The sequence below is a fragment of the Natator depressus genome, chromosome 3 (assembly GCF_965152275.1).
Source record: "Natator depressus isolate rNatDep1 chromosome 3, rNatDep2.hap1, whole genome shotgun sequence".
NCBI classification, from domain to species: domain Eukaryota; kingdom Metazoa; phylum Chordata; order Testudines; family Cheloniidae; genus Natator; species Natator depressus.
In genome coordinates, this window is record NC_134236.1 from 78,589,478 (window position 1) to 78,606,307 (window position 16,830).

The window sequence follows — 16,830 nt, forward strand, 5'->3', positions numbered from 1 at the left end:
TTGTTCTCTGTGACAATCTTGACAATAAATGCTCAACCATTTGCATTTTATAATTGCTTCTCTAAGTAAGTGACCTGCTCCCTGATTGTAACATTATGTTGACACTTAGAGGACAGTGAGTAAGCAATCTAAGAAACTGAAGCCATTTTAAACAATTACCAGTGTAATTATTGTTGATGTAATTGTTTCAGTGTGTCATAGTTTTAGCCTCATTACATATCGTTGTTTTTGTAAAGCTTGAGAGTTTTCAACGTCATGCTAGAAAAGAGAATGTTGATCTTGAAAAATAGTAATGTTTAACATAATATATTGATGGTTCTTATTTTGGTAATTTATTGAATTTGTTTCATTATTATCCTTTCAAAATATAATTCTTTTTAGATTGTTTCCATTTGATACCATCCTCCCCTAGCTTTAGTGCCTACTGGGAATTATCAGGTACTATTGAATGAGGGAGCTGTGCATTTAATCTCTTTGGGGGCAAATCACCCGGGTACTTCTGCGCAATGTAAGCCATAGGTGAAATTCATCCTAGAGCAGAAGACCACTGCAAGACCATACAGAACACTATTTTATGATAGTGTCACATGCAGAAAGGGATTGTACTTCCTATCCGTGCCAGCTACACATAATTCAGTGAGCAGGGCAACCATGGGCATGTGCTAGGGAAGTGGCCATGGAGCCAGCAGCTCCAGGCCCTATGTAAATGGTATGGAGGGGCTGCAACTGCTATTTCAGATCACAGATTGAAAGGCAGCTGTGCTGCAGCCTTAAACACCAGCTCCAGGCCCTACTTGCACTTCTCCGATGTAAAGTCCAAGAACTCTGGCTTTAATTTAATTGCTAACATGAGGTTTACTTGAAGAGAGCCTTTTATACAAGGATAAATTTCACACACTAGGATTTAGAATACTCCTCTTTCATATGAGGTTTGGAAAAATGCTGGTCATCATTCACCTATCATTTAGTTTCACCGATAGTCAAACACAGAGTGTACATAATGTAGCTAATTTGTACCATAAATGGAACAGCCTTCCAGAAACAAGGTTATTATTATGGAAGTGTTGTGAACATGAAATATGCAAGTCAGAACATGTAGAAATCTGCTTTTCCTTTTTTTTAATGGTTATGTTCAAAGCCATGAAAATTGAAACTGATACAACAAATTCTGGTTCTGAATTTTACAATCCTTCTTCTATCCATCCAGGCCTTTTTCTTCATCCTATCATTTTCTCAGATATGGCCAAATTCTTTTTTATTAAACTCTTCCTCACTGTTGTTTGAAAAATTATAAAGAGGAATGAAATTAATTATATCAACATTATTACTGTTCAGAAAATATCCTGATAGTTTAATTTTTAAAAAGCTTTGATAATATGGTCTGGGCTTTATAAAACTTTTGGATGAAGACCAAAGTAATTCCCAGCACCGTGATTTTTTTTTCAGGGTCTGCAAGTTCAAAAGATTTTAAAGTTGAAGAGCATGTTCGTCAGCTGCAGATGAATAAAAAATGTAGGGATGGTTGGTAAATCAAACCTGGAGATCCAGGAAATGTATCCCAATAAACTTTATAAAAATACAGAATAATGATGCACCCTGAATGATATTATATTTTGCATTAGCATAACCGGAGAGTTCTTGTAGTTGGCTGAGAATAACAGATTCCCAGCTGTGACTGTTCATAAATGGAACATTTTCCCAACCTTGGTACATCTGCATTCTGCAGCTAGGCAGATGGAAAATTGGAAGCTCTTCTCATCCCTCAATCCCTGAGCTCCATAAGGAAGGACTGTCCTGGTTTTGTGTGTATCTTTTTTTTTTTTTTTTTTTGGTCTATACAGTGAGAGCTGAATTCTAATGCAATGCCCTCTTTAAAATTGTTTTACTGCTTATATTGGAGGGATATTTTGCAATGGCAGGAAATGTAAAAAGAAAACCTTATGCTGTTAAAGATGTGAAAAGCCAAAAGTGTAACAAATAGAGCAAAATAATGGAAATGAAGATTTTTATTTCATTGACCTGACATTTTTCAAATAATTTTCAAACAATAAAACATTTAAAACATGATCTCTATTTTGACTTTTGATTGCAGTTTAACAATGACAATGAACAATGACACAGAGGTATTTTGCTTTTAATTTGAATTCATTGAGAAGTATAAACAAGAGAATAGAGAAACACATTTTAAATTGTCTAGTTGATTATGGCCTCCTTGAGAATTATTTCACAGTACGGTCCTGATCCTGCAAGCCCATACATATGAATGTGACTTCAATGGTCCAGAGGTCCTGTCTATCTGTGTGCTCATTGCAGGATCTGGTCCTAAATTCCAGTTCTGATTTATGAACATTTTTGATGCTTTCTACACAGATAAATTTAATGTTGCGTTTAAAAATTATCTCTTTGTCTGTTCCCTTTTTCACACCAGCTTTCCTCTTACCAAGGGAAGGTAGAAACTATAAAAAATGTAATTCTTGGCTCTTCTTAAAAATGTTTCATTTGTTCTCAAGAGAATAAAATGTTACTATATTTCCAAAAATGCAAGCCCTCCTAATACTCACTCATTGTTTCTCTTTTGATGTTACATCAAGTACGTCCTGTCTAAAAATATCCTCATTTTATAAATGTTTGTGTTTGCAGTTATTTACATTAAATGTAAGGGTAATACAAACACTTGGTCAGAATATTGGGATGTCTCACAATTGAGTTCAGGTCAACCCCAGATCAAAATTAGGATATCTGTTAGTTTACTGTGGATCTGTGAACTCACTCCAGCAGAGTGTTAGCACCCTGAACTGGTTGGAGTTGGAGTTAAGACACCTCTGGTCCCTGCAACAGGAAATGCATTTTCATGTTGTATTAGCTAGCACAATCTGAGAGTGTATCATTTGTCAGTTTTGCTAACACAGTGGAAACAATGTATATGAGATTAGTACTAATACTCTACTCAGTAGGATTCAAGGCCATGCCATATTTTTTATGAAAAGTGCAATATAACCTTCATCACCTCTAAAATGTATTAAATATTTTACAGTCAATATTTTGCTGATAATTTTAACTCAGCATTCACAAATATGCATAAAGATATTTAGACATAACTTCATAAAATGTGACTAGTCACCATTTCCAAAAGGCTCTATGTTGTATAATTATTTTTCTTTATTTGAGATTTACACTGTATGCAGGTACATGGTGAATATTTTCGAACATAAGCTGTTGCATGTACAGCCTGCCCCAAAAGAAGGCTCAGTACACTTCTTGCAATTACTCCCTTACACTGTACCCTGAGGGACAAGAAACCTGAGCTCCATTGGACAAGCTGGGAGTGAATTCAGAACCATGATCAAGAATGATAAACCCTGAGTGACCAGACTTTCAAACCTAAGAGCTGATTGCAAAAGATCTCAGCTAGCTGCCTGACTTCAGTTCAACTAGGATCAGGCCCTGTAGGAAGACAGGGAAGCTCTTATATAGCAAGAACCATAGCCATATAGCACCTCTAAATTAAAATAATACTTTGAATTGTACATTGAAGCATACAGCCAGTGCTGTGTTTTTTGTTATATATCTGCTTAGCATCAGCTCTGTGCCTGACCTGCTGTAATATGCTCCAATATTGCTAAGACCATCTAATAAGCATTCAGCAGCATTCTGTACTTACTTTAGTTTCTGACTTGTCCAGTAGTAGTCCCATATAGAATGGATTGCAATAATCCAGACTGGAGGACACAAAGATCTGGATAACTGTGACAAGGTCTACATCAGGTAGAAACTGTTGTCACTATCTACCCAAGCACAAAAGAGAAATGACAATCCTGGCCACTGGAAACACAGGATCACTCAGGAAACTGGAAGAACCCTGAGACTGCAAATCTCACTGTCAAGGTTGAGCAGAACCTACAATAATGAGGGCAATCTTCTAAATGCTTCCCTTTATTTTTCCACTATAACAGCTATCTTCTCTGGATTGAACTTCAATCACACCCCGATTTCAGCCAGACACTGGAAGTGCAAAAGCCTGCACCATCCTGGTTTGACAAAACAGAGATGTAGGGCTGTATGTCATCTAAGGTTGATGGCATTGCAGCCCAAATTGTCTCATTATCTCCCCCCAGTGGCCTCACATACATGTTGAGAGGAAGGATGACAGAATGAAACCTTGTGGACTTCCGCATGAGAGAGAACCCTCGGGGCTGATGATCAATTGCCCTGTACCATCCTCTGGGATCTCTCTGAGAGGGAAGAATGGAACCACACAAGTACAATCCCATCCACCCCAACTTAGGTCCACAGGTGAGTCAGCAAACCTCATGGTCAGTGCTATCAAAGTCTGCTGATAGATCTAAACGCAATCATCAATGAGAAACGTTTGTGCATCGCTAGGAGGATGATATCAGCCAGTGGAACTAATGCAGTCTCCATGCCGTACACAGGTTGGAAACCAGATTGAATGGGGTCCAAGAAGTCGGAAGACTTCACCGCAAGTTTCACACTTACCAATGCCAGAAAAGGAAGGTTAGAGACTGGAGAGTAGCTGCCTAGATTGTTGTCATCAAGCAATAGTTCATTGAACATGACCGTAAACTCTGTCGATTTGAGGGAAGTTGCACCTTGCCCTCCCATTAGGACTCAATAACTATCTATAATAGAGTGGTCTATTGCCCTGCTTGATTTTACCAGTAATGAGTGGAAAGGGATCATCTTGTAGGTCATGGGCCTAAACTCATCCAGCACCTCTAGAATCTCAGTGAGCACAACTCGTTGAAACTTGTAGGCAGAAAAGATGTTGTATTAGTCATCCCCAGCATAGTTTTGTTACTATGGGAGAGGGAAATCAAGTCAGATTCTGATTGATTTTCTCCACAAGATAGATAGAAAGTTCTTTATCACAATCAACATTCAACTCTGTTTCAAAGTGACGCCTTCCTCAGCTCCACCAAGCTGTCTATCACTTGGAATAATTCTACTGGTCAGGACTTCATGAATACTATGGTGAAGGAAAAGCTTTCTCAACCACCACAAGAAACGTATGGACTCAGATCGTTTTACATTTGCCTTGTTTTGTTTTCAGTCTCTGCTCAAACCTCCCACTGATTTTGATTTGAAATCCTAACTAACTACTTAATTCAGATCCTGATCCATGATCTGGCAAAAGAGCTGGCTATCCTTAAATAGAAAGTGTATTTGTGAATACTGCAGTTAATTGCTCTCATACTTAGCTTGCAGAATACTTGAACGCTACACTTGCACTGGACCAAGAATGTATGCAGTGGAAAATTCTGTGTAACAATATGCCACTTTTAATGCACGATTTTTAGAGAACATATGACCTTAAGTCGACTCTTCTTGTCCAAATGTATATTGGTTGCTAGCATTCTAAAAATATGATTGGTGCAGATATGTTTTTATATATAAGTTGAAAGTGAAATGGTTCAAAGTGCAATTTATTTTCCCTCTTTCTACCCCATCCTCATAAGTTTGTTTCTTATATTCCATTAGTTGCTGCAATGTCTGTAATTTCATCTGTCCTGTGGAAACATTTTTTCTAGGATTTGTGTTTGTCTTTGCATATAAGAGACTGGAATGACAGGTCCTCACTATACATCATTCAAAATCCTTGGGGAAGTGGCATATGGAAGCAGAAACTGATTAGAAAGGAGGCTCAGGGCAGGGCTATGAATCCACTCTCAGCCAACTTCTACAAGATGAAAACCAGTTTGATTGATATGTCCTAGTAGATGTTAGAACATTGACCCATAACATCTGATATAAGCTGCAGGATTACTGCCATTACTGCTTTAAGAAATTTTAACAAGGCTTCAAATAATATCTGACATGCAAGGCTGGAGGTAATGAACTTCTGAGTAAATCTTGTCATTTCATACTGGATTTCGACAGTCAATTTTACACTAACTCCATCAAAGAAGAAAGGAGACAGATTTATAAAAGAGCAAATCATTGAGTCTTTTTTCTTTAATAATAATAGAAAAAGAATAATGCTGGTTTAATTCAGAATTTGAGACACAGCTATACCATTTCTGTGTTTTTTCATAATATTTTGTTTCCAGGCAATGTTTGTACTGGTGGTTTGTTCATTATTTCCATATGTTTTTCTTGATCTAAAGCATATATTTTCTGCATTGACTTCGTGCTCTCATGCTTTGATATTTATGGGTGCAATAATTATTGCTCTTTTTACAGTCATTAGAAGCAAAATTTATAGTGATTCATAATGTTGGGTCTGAGGAGTATTAATGTGGTTTCTAATTTCTTTTCCTCTACACTTGATATACAGCAATATAAGAAAACTGTATTAAAAACTGTCCAACGTTGGTATTCATGCTTGTGGGTATGCAAACCCACATTATTTCAGGCTCCAGAATGGCACAAACTGTCTGCATAGATTATAAACAATGGTAAGAAATGATTATACTGAATCCATATGAGCTGGCAGCTGAGACATGGGGTGAAGTAGATACAGCTTAATTCTTTACACTTCATAAGGAGCTGAGCTCTGGCAAAGTCCCTTTTTGTCAGAGGCTGAAGGACATACAACGCTAATGCTGATTAAAACTTTATTTTGAACACTTTAACCTTCTGACTATAAATGCAGTACTTTCCCCCCCAACGTTACATATTGATTATTAATTTTGCTATAGTAACTACATTTAACTCTGAGAATGTGTGTAGAATTTTAAACTTTTTTGCAAATCATCTGCTATCTGATTCTCTCTAAAATGACTTTCAGGCAACATTTACTTACGGTTACATTTAGCAAGACAGCTTAGAGGTAGCCAAAATTCAATAATTGTGGATGTTTTTGTAACCTGCCTGAGGTCCAGAAGGTAAGTAAGGGGCAAAAGGTTATTATCTTTGAATTAAGTGAAAAATTGTGCAGGATGTATTCAAAGAGCTCATCTTCAAGCTGGAGAAGCATTTCTAAAATACATCTTGCAATCTTGCCAAACTTTGGAGGTTTTCTAACAATAATATAATTTGAAAAAACATTTGAAATTGGGAAAAACATTTGATTACATCTTCTAAAATCCTCTCAGAAAATAGTGTAATCTACCAATTACAAAAAGCAGTGTATAGCTTCTTTCTTACTCCATGTGTTACTGCTCCCAAAGGTGTAACCTAACAATGTACAGTTCTTTGGGGAAAAAAAAAAACATGAAGTTTCTGTAGGCAGAAAAATATGAGTTGGTGGGAGTTAAGAGGGATCAGGGTAGAATTTTAATTAAAGAAATGCCAAACAGAGAGTAATCCTTTGTAAAACGTTCTGCACGTTACTTTGCACAACATAGGAAAATGCCCTCTTCCTCTTTTCCTCGAACCCACTATGCAACCAAAGAAAATCAAAGGTGTAAGTTGTGAACTTTTATATAGCCTGAAGTGGAGAATCAATTATAAAGATGCTTTTAGCAGAGAATTAAATTTACAAGAAGAATGTGTCTGTTTCTCTTAATGATTGGTCACAAAAAGAGTACTTTCTGGGAGTGCAACTTCTTATTATTCTCAGGCACATAATATGTTTCATATATAGTTGTCATAAAAAGTTAATGCTTTAAAAAGTTAATGCTCTATGTTTCAGTGAATATAATGTTTAACTCTTTTAAGTACAACATATGGGGATAAGTTTGCATGAACTTAGACAAACTAATTTGAAAGTTCAGGGCAGGAGAAACTTGTATATACTATGTATTCTCTTAGATTAAATGTAATTATTGACATGACCAGTTTATTATCTGCATCATAAAACTGTCAGACTTTAAAATGATCTTCATTTTATGGAGCTCATTTTAACAAATATTGAGATTTAGGAGTAAGCCCTAGAGTCTTATGTGTTGGCCCTTTTTCTTGAGATCTGGGTTTTGGTGAGTATTTGGTACACTAAGTATGTGTGACAACAGATATTAGAGGTTTACAGCACGGTATATTAAGAAACAGGATGAGGAGGTTAGTTGTAGGAATGGGAGAGGTCAACATATATCATCGCCATCTCAAACAGTATTTTAAGAGCATTTCAGATGGAAACATTCAATTGTAGAAATTAGGGCTGTCGATTAATCACAGTTAACTCACGCGATTAACTAAAAAAAAAAAGTAATTACAATTCATTGCCGTTTTAATCACACTGTTAAATAATAGAATACCAATTGAAATTTAGTAAATATTTTGGATGTTTTTCTACATTTTAATATATATTGTATTCTGTGTTGTAATTGAAATCAAAGTGTATATTATTTTTGATTACAATCATTTGCATTGTAAAAATGATAAACAAAGGAAAGTAGTTTTCAATTCACCTCATACAGGTACCGTAGTGCAATCTCTTTGTTATGAAAGTGCAACTTACAAATATAGATTTTTTTTTTTGGTTACATAACTGCCCTCAAAAACAAAACAATGCAAAACTGCAGAGCCTACAAATACACTCAGTTCTACTTCTTGTTCAGCCAATTGCTAAGACAAACACATTTATTTTCATTTACAGGAGATAATGCTGCCCGCCTCTTATTTACAATGGCACCAGAAAGTGAGAAAATGCATTTTCATGGCACTTTTGTAGTCTGCATTGCAAGGTATTTATGTGCCAGATATGCTAAACATTCGTATACCCCTTCATGGTTCGGCCACCATTCCAGAGGACAATCTTCCATGCTGATGACGCTCATTAAAAAAATAATGTGTTAATTACATTTGTGATTGAACTCCTTGGGGGAGAATTGTATGTCCCCTGCTCTGTTTTACCTGCATTCTGCCATATATTTTGTGTTGTAGCAGTCTCGGACGATGACCCAGCACATGCTCATTTTAAGAACACTTTCACTGCAGAGTTGACAAAATGCAAAGAAGTTACCAATGTGAGACTTCTAAAGCTAGCTACAGCACTCGACCCAAGGTTTAAGAATCTGAAGTGCCTTCCAAAATCTAAGAGGAACGAGATGTAAGCATGCTTTCAGAAGTCATAAAAAAGCAACAATCCAATGTGGAAACTACAGAACCCAAACCACCAAAAAAGAAAATCAACCTTCTGCTGGTGGCATCTGTCTCAGATGATGAAAATGAACATGCGTCGGTCCACACTCCTTTGGATTGTTATCTAGCAGAATCCCTCATCAGCATGGACACATGTCCCTGGAATGGTGGTTGAAGCATGAAGGGACGTATGAATCTTTAGCATTTGGCACCTAAATATCTTGCGATGCCGGCTACAACAGTACCATGAGAATGCCTGTTTTCACTTTCAGGTGAGAAGAAGCGGGCAGCAATATCTCCTGCAAATGAAAACAAACTTGTTTGTCTGAGTGATTGGCTGAACAAGAAGCAGGAGTGAGTGGACTTGCGTCTCTAAAGTTTTACATTGTTTTATTTTGAATGTAGGGTTTTTGGTACATAATTCTACATTTGTAAGTTCAACTTTCAAGATAAAGAGATTGCACTACAGTACTTGTATTAGGTGAATTGAAAAATACTACTTTTCATTTTTTACAGTGCAAATACTTGTAATCAAAAATAAATATAAAGGGAGCACTGTACACTTTGTATTCTGTGTTGTAATTGAAATCAATATATTTGAAAATGTAGAAAACATCCAAAATATTTAAATAATTGGTATTCTATTGCTTAACAGTATGATTAATCACGATCAATTTTTTTAATCACTTGACAGCCCTAATAGAAATGTAATATTTCTAAGAACATAGGATCAAATTCACCAGTACACCCTAGCTGCTTTTTGCCATTCTAACAAAACAAAGACATTGTAACACCAATTCATATTGTTTTCAGATATGCGATGTGCCAAGATATTGGCAATAAGAATGTTCATCTTTTCACCTCTTGGCCACCTTTGGAATCCTATTCAGTGATAGTGACTGAATGTTGGTACTTTCTGCCAAATTTTTAGTAACCTATGCTCAGTGAGTTGGTGGTTTCAATCCAGCTGTAGAGGGACAGAAGTCTATTCCGTAAAAGCCCCAATCTTTTCAGAGCTCTTGTTCAGCATCTTACCAGAGAAACGAAGCGATAAAATTTTCAAAAGTGATGTAGGAGACTAATATTTATTTTCAGACGTGATTTAAACACTTCAGAGACTATATGCCATTGGCTTTCAATAAGACTTAGGCTCCTAATTGCCTAAGTCACTTTTGAAAATAGGAACTTGGCTCTTAAGTCACTTAGGTCCATTTTGAAAATTTTAGGTGAGCTCTTAATTAAACTGAAGCATGAATTTTCCTTGGACATGTTCCTTACGTGGACAAGGCTGAAACATGGTGGTGGGACAGATGAGTCAGACTGCACTGTTACTACTTTTTTCTTGAATAAAGAGAGGGCTTTGGGGTAGATTTTCAAAGGCACAAGTGGGAGTTAAATGCCCACCTTTTCTAGACTTTCATTGGGAATTGGACGTCTAACTCCCTGTTTCCCACTGAAAATCCCCCTTTTGTATCCAAGGCTTTATATCTTTCTCAAGCACCAAATTCACTAATTTACAAAACATGTGCATAAAATATTATAGTAATAAATTGTATCCAGAAGATATGAGCAAGGATTCCTGTCACAAGTGTAATACCAAGAATACATTGTAGTGCATGGGTACTACCAACCACTATTTTTTGGAGAAAATTGTTCTTAATAGGAAAAAGTAAACCTTACAGTAGACATATGCTTAAGTTGGAGAGTATCATTGCTCCTTGAATTATTACCAGTTCGTGGCCTGGGTTTATTTTGAAAAGATATTTTCATTTGTGCTCACTTGTTAATATATATATTTTTATTCTGACGAGCTTGTTATGACACTGGAATAAAACAAAAGCCAAGGACACAGCTCAGCCCATCTCTGCTTGGGCCATTTCTAATCTAGGTCTGTTCTGCACACTTCCCTCTTGCTGCACTGAGAGTCAGCAGTAATAACCAAATTCCAAAAGAATTGTAAGGCTTCATTTAGAACTTGTGAATTCATGTAGAGTGAGTTATTTACAAATCAAACAAGAACCCTGAGGCTAGGAAAAAGTGAACAAGGTGAATATTCACTGCTGACCTATCACTAATCACATAAAAGTAGATACTGGTTAGGAGTTGCTTAACGCAATTCAAGAATCTGTTTTAGGAGGGTTTGTCCCACCTGGGTTTCACGTGACCTCACATGACCTCCACAAAGGGCTAGATTGTAATTTGACAATCTGTCTCGAATGAGGGGCAGTATGTTGCTGAGCTCAGAGAGTCATAATTTCTCTCACACTGGCCCCTTGCTCTCAGGAGGAGTAAGTTATTTCACCCATCTTCATGGGACAGTTTACTCCCCACAATGTGACTGAACTATTGGATCTGGAGAGTGTGGCAGGGGTGGAGAAGGAGAAGAGTTCAGACCCAAGGGTCCTCCCATCTTCACTTTCCTTCCTGCACACAATGCAGTCTTGGTCAAGCAGCTGGGATCAAAGTCTGAACACTGCTGAGCAAGTGTGTAAGGAGGGCCTTATGTTGCCTTACTTCTTTGTACAGATAAGTAAGGTTCTGACGATCCAGCCCATATGGGGAACATGCAGTAAATGTCTACCAAACAGGTTGTTCTCAGGAGTTTATGCACCTCAGTTTCAAACTAAATCTACTATTTTACTTGCAAATCCTCTTCTCTGAACAACAACTCTTCTGACTATTGCAGATTTGAAGCTAAAGAGATGCAAAATAAGATACTGGGTATTTGTTTTCCATTTAACTTCAGACATGACTGTTGACCTCAAGTTCTGCCTTATTTAAATTTAATTTAAAGTTAATTTAAGCTAACTTTACACAAAACATTTATAAGTTTCTGAAAAGCAGCAACTCAGATTTTATAGGACTGAAATACATTATTTTGAAAATATAAAGCAGGGAGATTTGCAGAGTATTTAGTGAACATGTACATTGAAACTTTAACCTGTAAGGCTAAACTATGCTAACAAAGCATCTGTCTGAAATCTCTTTACATATAATGTGCATCACGAGACACTAGTTGGCAGATAAATAATTGTAGAGACAAGGTGAAATTTTCAATGAGCCATCACAGCTTGATAAGTCATTTTAATTATTATGTGATACATATTTAAAAGACAGCAATTTGTTATGAGCTGCAGGCTGAAACATGGCAAACTGACAAGGCTGTTCCAAAAGAGTGAATCTGCTTCTAGACATTGCAACTTTATTTTCTTACAACTGTTTTTTTTTTCTTTCTTCCTTCTTCTTCTTCTCCTCATCCTTAAATTTCCCCCTATAGAGGTCCTTCTGTAGTGCCATGGTAGAGGAGCTGAGGATGTCTCTGAAGTGTCAACGTCGGTTAAAACACAAACCACAGGCCCCTGTTATTGTGAAAACAGAAGAAGTTATCAACATGCACACGTTTAATGACAGAAGGTTGCCAGGTAAAGAAACCATGGCATAGAGCTGGGAGGCCAAATACCCCAAGCACAAACTGTCGTCTTTTTTTTTTTCAAACAACTTTGCGAGAATGTTTCCTGTGGAAATATGCAACCTGTGCAAAATAAAATGAGTTACCTCATGCCGCTGTGTCTATGAACTAGAGACTCAATGATCTAAGCAGTTGCAATGGCCAGACTCGAATCACAAGCGTCATGGATCAACCAAGTTATGCAGGGGTTACACTGTTTGTCATGGGTTCCACCATTATGAATGAATGAATGTTTCATGTGAGTTTTGTGGCTGATTTCAAATGCAGTCTTAGTGAGAAATTGCAGGTTCCTTTTGAAGTTCAACTGTTGCCAGGTGGTGGAGAATAAACGTCTGACATAGTAACTAACCACCGAAGGAGTCTTCAAACAGTAATGTCTCAAAACAGAGCATGTTCTTGAGAACTTTCAAGCATAGAAGAGTTAGTATTTGCTGGCCTATATCTACAAACTGTAACTGCCAGCTGCAGAGGCGATATGAGCTTACTGGATGGGAGGAGTTTTAAAGCAAAGGAAATCTGAATAGGATAAAAATGGGGATGCTAACCTGCTTTTGGACTGTGTCTGTGTCAATGATCAAAATAAAAAAATGTCAGTAAAAAAGGCAGTAATAATTTCCTTTTAATTTACTTGGGCTGGAATTTTGATGTGTGAAAACCATAAAGTTGACCCAATTTTCGATGACATAAAATTGACAAAGAAATGTATCTTACAATCTTTAGCTGTAAGCAATTACTTTGTTCTTTAATTGTAAAAGAGAAAAATAAAGTGTATTTGGCACATAGAAGGCTTGTATTTTAGCCAAAAAGAGTTGTGAAACCCTTGCTCCTGCTACTAATTGAACTCAATGGAGCCTGTGCAATTCTCGCTAATAGTGAAAAAGGGATTGGTCACCTAAAAGAAGTGAATGTGGAGAACTTTAAAGAGGACTGCATTTATCAATACGGTCACAGTGTTAAATGAACAAAATTCTTGAGCAGTTTTTTTCAAAAAAATGTTCAGGTTTATTTGTGGAAATGCAAGATTTCTATGAAAATAGTTTTTGTATGGAAATTTTTGTAATACTTTTTATCAACAAAATAAGAACATGCGTTCTGGTCGGGGGTGTGATGCCAAGCATGAATGGTAGTGCGTGTGCATCACCAACGTTTGGTGAAAACTATTTTTATCAAGAAAAAGGAATCTTAGAAGAGAAATATTTTCAAGTTAGATAATAAAGCTAAGTGCACTACCAGCACTGCTTCCCATGCTACACTCCTGGTTTCCACTAGGCTGATAACATACTGTAATGAACAATTGTGTGTAAATGGTAAAAGACACAAAACTCTTGACCACATTGTGATAACAGTTGAAGTGCACACAGTTTGCTGTTTGAATCCAATGCACAAAATTAAAAAAAAAGCATTAAAATTATGTCAGTTTTAGTTGTTTTGTTTTTGCTGTGTGATTTGAGCAATATATGTACAGTACTTTGTGTTAGTACTGCTACTTATAACAATCTCAGTTTAGGGCCCAAGCCTACAAACACTTGCTACTGAGCATAAGTCAGTGACTCCTTTGGGACTGCTGTACATCTCCCGCTGTGGACACCTATTGCAGGGTTAGGCCCTTAGTTGTTACAAACCTAATTTACCCATCCTGCTTTTAGTGGGTTTCAGGACATAACATTTTGAAAAAACTGCCCCACTGAGGTTAAATCTTGCACCCTGTAAATTTGTATCCTGAAAATGCAGCAAAACGTATAATTCTAGGAATGTTATGCCTACTACCAAAGTTTATAAAGATGTTTGGTTTTTTTATTTCCGAAAAAACATTTTATTTGGCTATTTTATTTATTTATTTATTTATTTATTTAATTTATAACAAACAGAGTTCTAGAACTAAAGGAATAAGAAATCAGTCATTGGTGAGGAAAGTGAATAGTTGTTTACGCAAGGCACAATTTTATGTTATCATCCAAAAGAATTATTCTATAACGTTTCACTTTTCCAGTACAAAAGTATAATATAGATCACCAACATTGCAGGGGTTATATTATGCTATTTGGGATTTTGGGTCTACTATCCAATTCCCATAAATTTTCATATGCATTGAGCTGGCCATTTTCATCATGACTAGGCATCAGGAAAATAAAATCTCTGCTTGTGAGAGTTTCATCCCATTGATGTGGTATAAAGAACAGGTTATTTTTGCCAAAATAAACAAAACATAAAATAAAATAAAAACACCTTCAGCAAAGGTTCTGAAAAAATATATATAGTTAAATAATGCACATTTAAACAAGTTCATTTTTTAAATAAAAAGGAAAAAAAAGTAACTGTCATACAGGACAATGGAAACTCCTAATTATGATGGTTTGGAATGGTAAAATATTGGCTATTGCATTGACTGATGATTTACAATAAAATTTGTAAAGTCATAAAGCATAATGTTGTATTATATTCAGACTAACCTTTTTTTCTCCATTTAAGGATGTTGAAATAAGCAGGAGTTTCATTCTCCCCTTGATCCACATGGGTAATTCTCATTAACATTAATGTGAGCCACAGTAAGTATGAAAAGGCAGGAAAATGCCCCATATATATCATTTGGGACAAAAACCCCTAAGGAATGGGGAATATTAAAACTGAAAACAATATGGATTAATTTGCATCTCAGTGAGAACATGCAGCCTTCAATGGCAAGAGAAGCATGCAAAGTAACTGGTAATTGGAGATTTGAATATCAAGACCAGAATGGATGGCTCAACAGACTCACTGGGATAATGGCATAATTTGAATGTATACTCTCACCCATTTATGTTTATTGATGTGAGCTGGTAATGATTTTTGTTTTTAGAGAATCAAAGAATTTAAATAAAAAAAAATGACTAACACACACAGTAGTCCCCAAAGCAGCAGAAAATGTCATGCATTGCTATACATCCCCAAAAGCTCAATGGATCATTTTCCCATCAATACTATGGATGCGGTTCCATATCCTGAGAGGGAAAACACCATTTCTAATGGCAAGGGCCAGATCCTCAGCTGGTGTAAGTTGTGATAGCTCTGTAGCGCTGTTAAAATCAATGGAACTACACCTATTTACGCTAAGTGGGCATCTGGCTCTTGCAGATGCAGTCAGACTTTACACAGTTCAACTGTTTTATGTGGGGGTTTTTATACAAGAGTTCAATATGTCCATTGATTTCTCAGAACGGATGGTTGCTTTTTCTCTGGCTGATCTTGATTGTCAGTCCAGAGAAGAGTTTTAAAGCAGCTATAATTCAGCTATGAGGATCTACCTGGATGATTTAAAAAAAAAAAAAGACGTAAGAAATGAATTCTTCAGGTGACATTCCCTTTATTTATACTTTAATTAATGTACAGGTCTGCAATCTTTAAGGATTCCCAGGATCCAAGTGTGAAATCTTCAGATTTGCCTCTTAGCACATTTCTTTAGAACCTTTAGTTGGGCACAGGCAACTATTTAGATACAAAAAGAAATGACAAAGTATATTTAACTCTATGTGTTTATGAGGAATCTAGTTTTGGGCAGGACTGGAAGTAGAAATCCTGGGCCTCAGCTGAAATCATTAGAGATAAGCTGATTTACATCAATCTGGCTCATTATACCAAGATATACTACTACAAGAAGAATGAGGAGTACTTGTGGCACCTTAGAGACTAACAAGTCTCTTAGATTTAGAGGATGCCACAAGTACTCCTTGTTCTTTTTGCTGATACAGACTAACACGGCTACCACTCTGACTACTGCAAGAGACACTGCTCTTGTAATATTCCCAGGCTGGAAGAAACCAGGAAGTGCCGGCAGTTTTGTGAGAGATTTTATTCTTGTGAGGTTTCCAGCCCAATTTTTTAACTGACGAGCTTAATGCAGGAGTGGCGAATCTTCAAGTTTGCACCTGAATTTCTGGGGACTTATCAGAACCTGCCCTTCTCAGGTTCACCTTTCACTTCTTCCAAAGACGCATCATTCAATGATTTTTAAAAAATAATAATAAGTTGACTGGATAATATGACAGAATGTGAAGGACATGATGGAGAATGGAAGAAACTAACTAACTAACTAAATAAATTTGAAATGGGAAAAATGCCATGATATTTTACAAAATAAGGAGGTATCAAACCAGATAATAGCACAGAACGAGAGAGACAGGAGGCATATGCCATATGGATCATTTCTGCAGAATAATGCTTAAGGCTGGTAAAAATGTGCCAATCATGGAGCAGCTCGTGACCACTTCACCTTATCCCCAGATAAAGAAGACCCATCACAAAATATAGTGGGTTAAATCCTTGCTACATTGAAATCAATGACAAAATTCCCATTGACTTCAATGTGACCAAGATTTCATCCAGAATCTCCAAAAATGGTAAAT

General features: G+C 36.5%; 1 protein-coding gene across 2 annotated transcripts in view; it reads left to right on the forward strand.

Moving 5' to 3' along the window:
* The window catches only part of GRIK2 (glutamate ionotropic receptor kainate type subunit 2), a 594,466-nt gene extending 581,123 nt beyond the window's left edge, over nt 1-13,343 (forward strand). The window contains exons 17-18 of one of the 2 annotated variants that reach the window (XM_074948159.1): nt 4,116-4,293; nt 12,260-12,408. In XM_074948159.1, the coding sequence (XP_074804260.1) occupies nt 4,116-4,293; nt 12,260-12,273 (192 nt within the window). In that variant the 3' untranslated portion in view covers nt 12,274-12,408. Of the gene's footprint in view, nt 1-4,115; nt 4,294-12,259 lie in introns of both variants that reach the window. The other variant, XM_074948160.1, reaches the window with a different exon arrangement.
* Nucleotides 13,344-16,830: the final 3,487 nt, after the last annotated feature.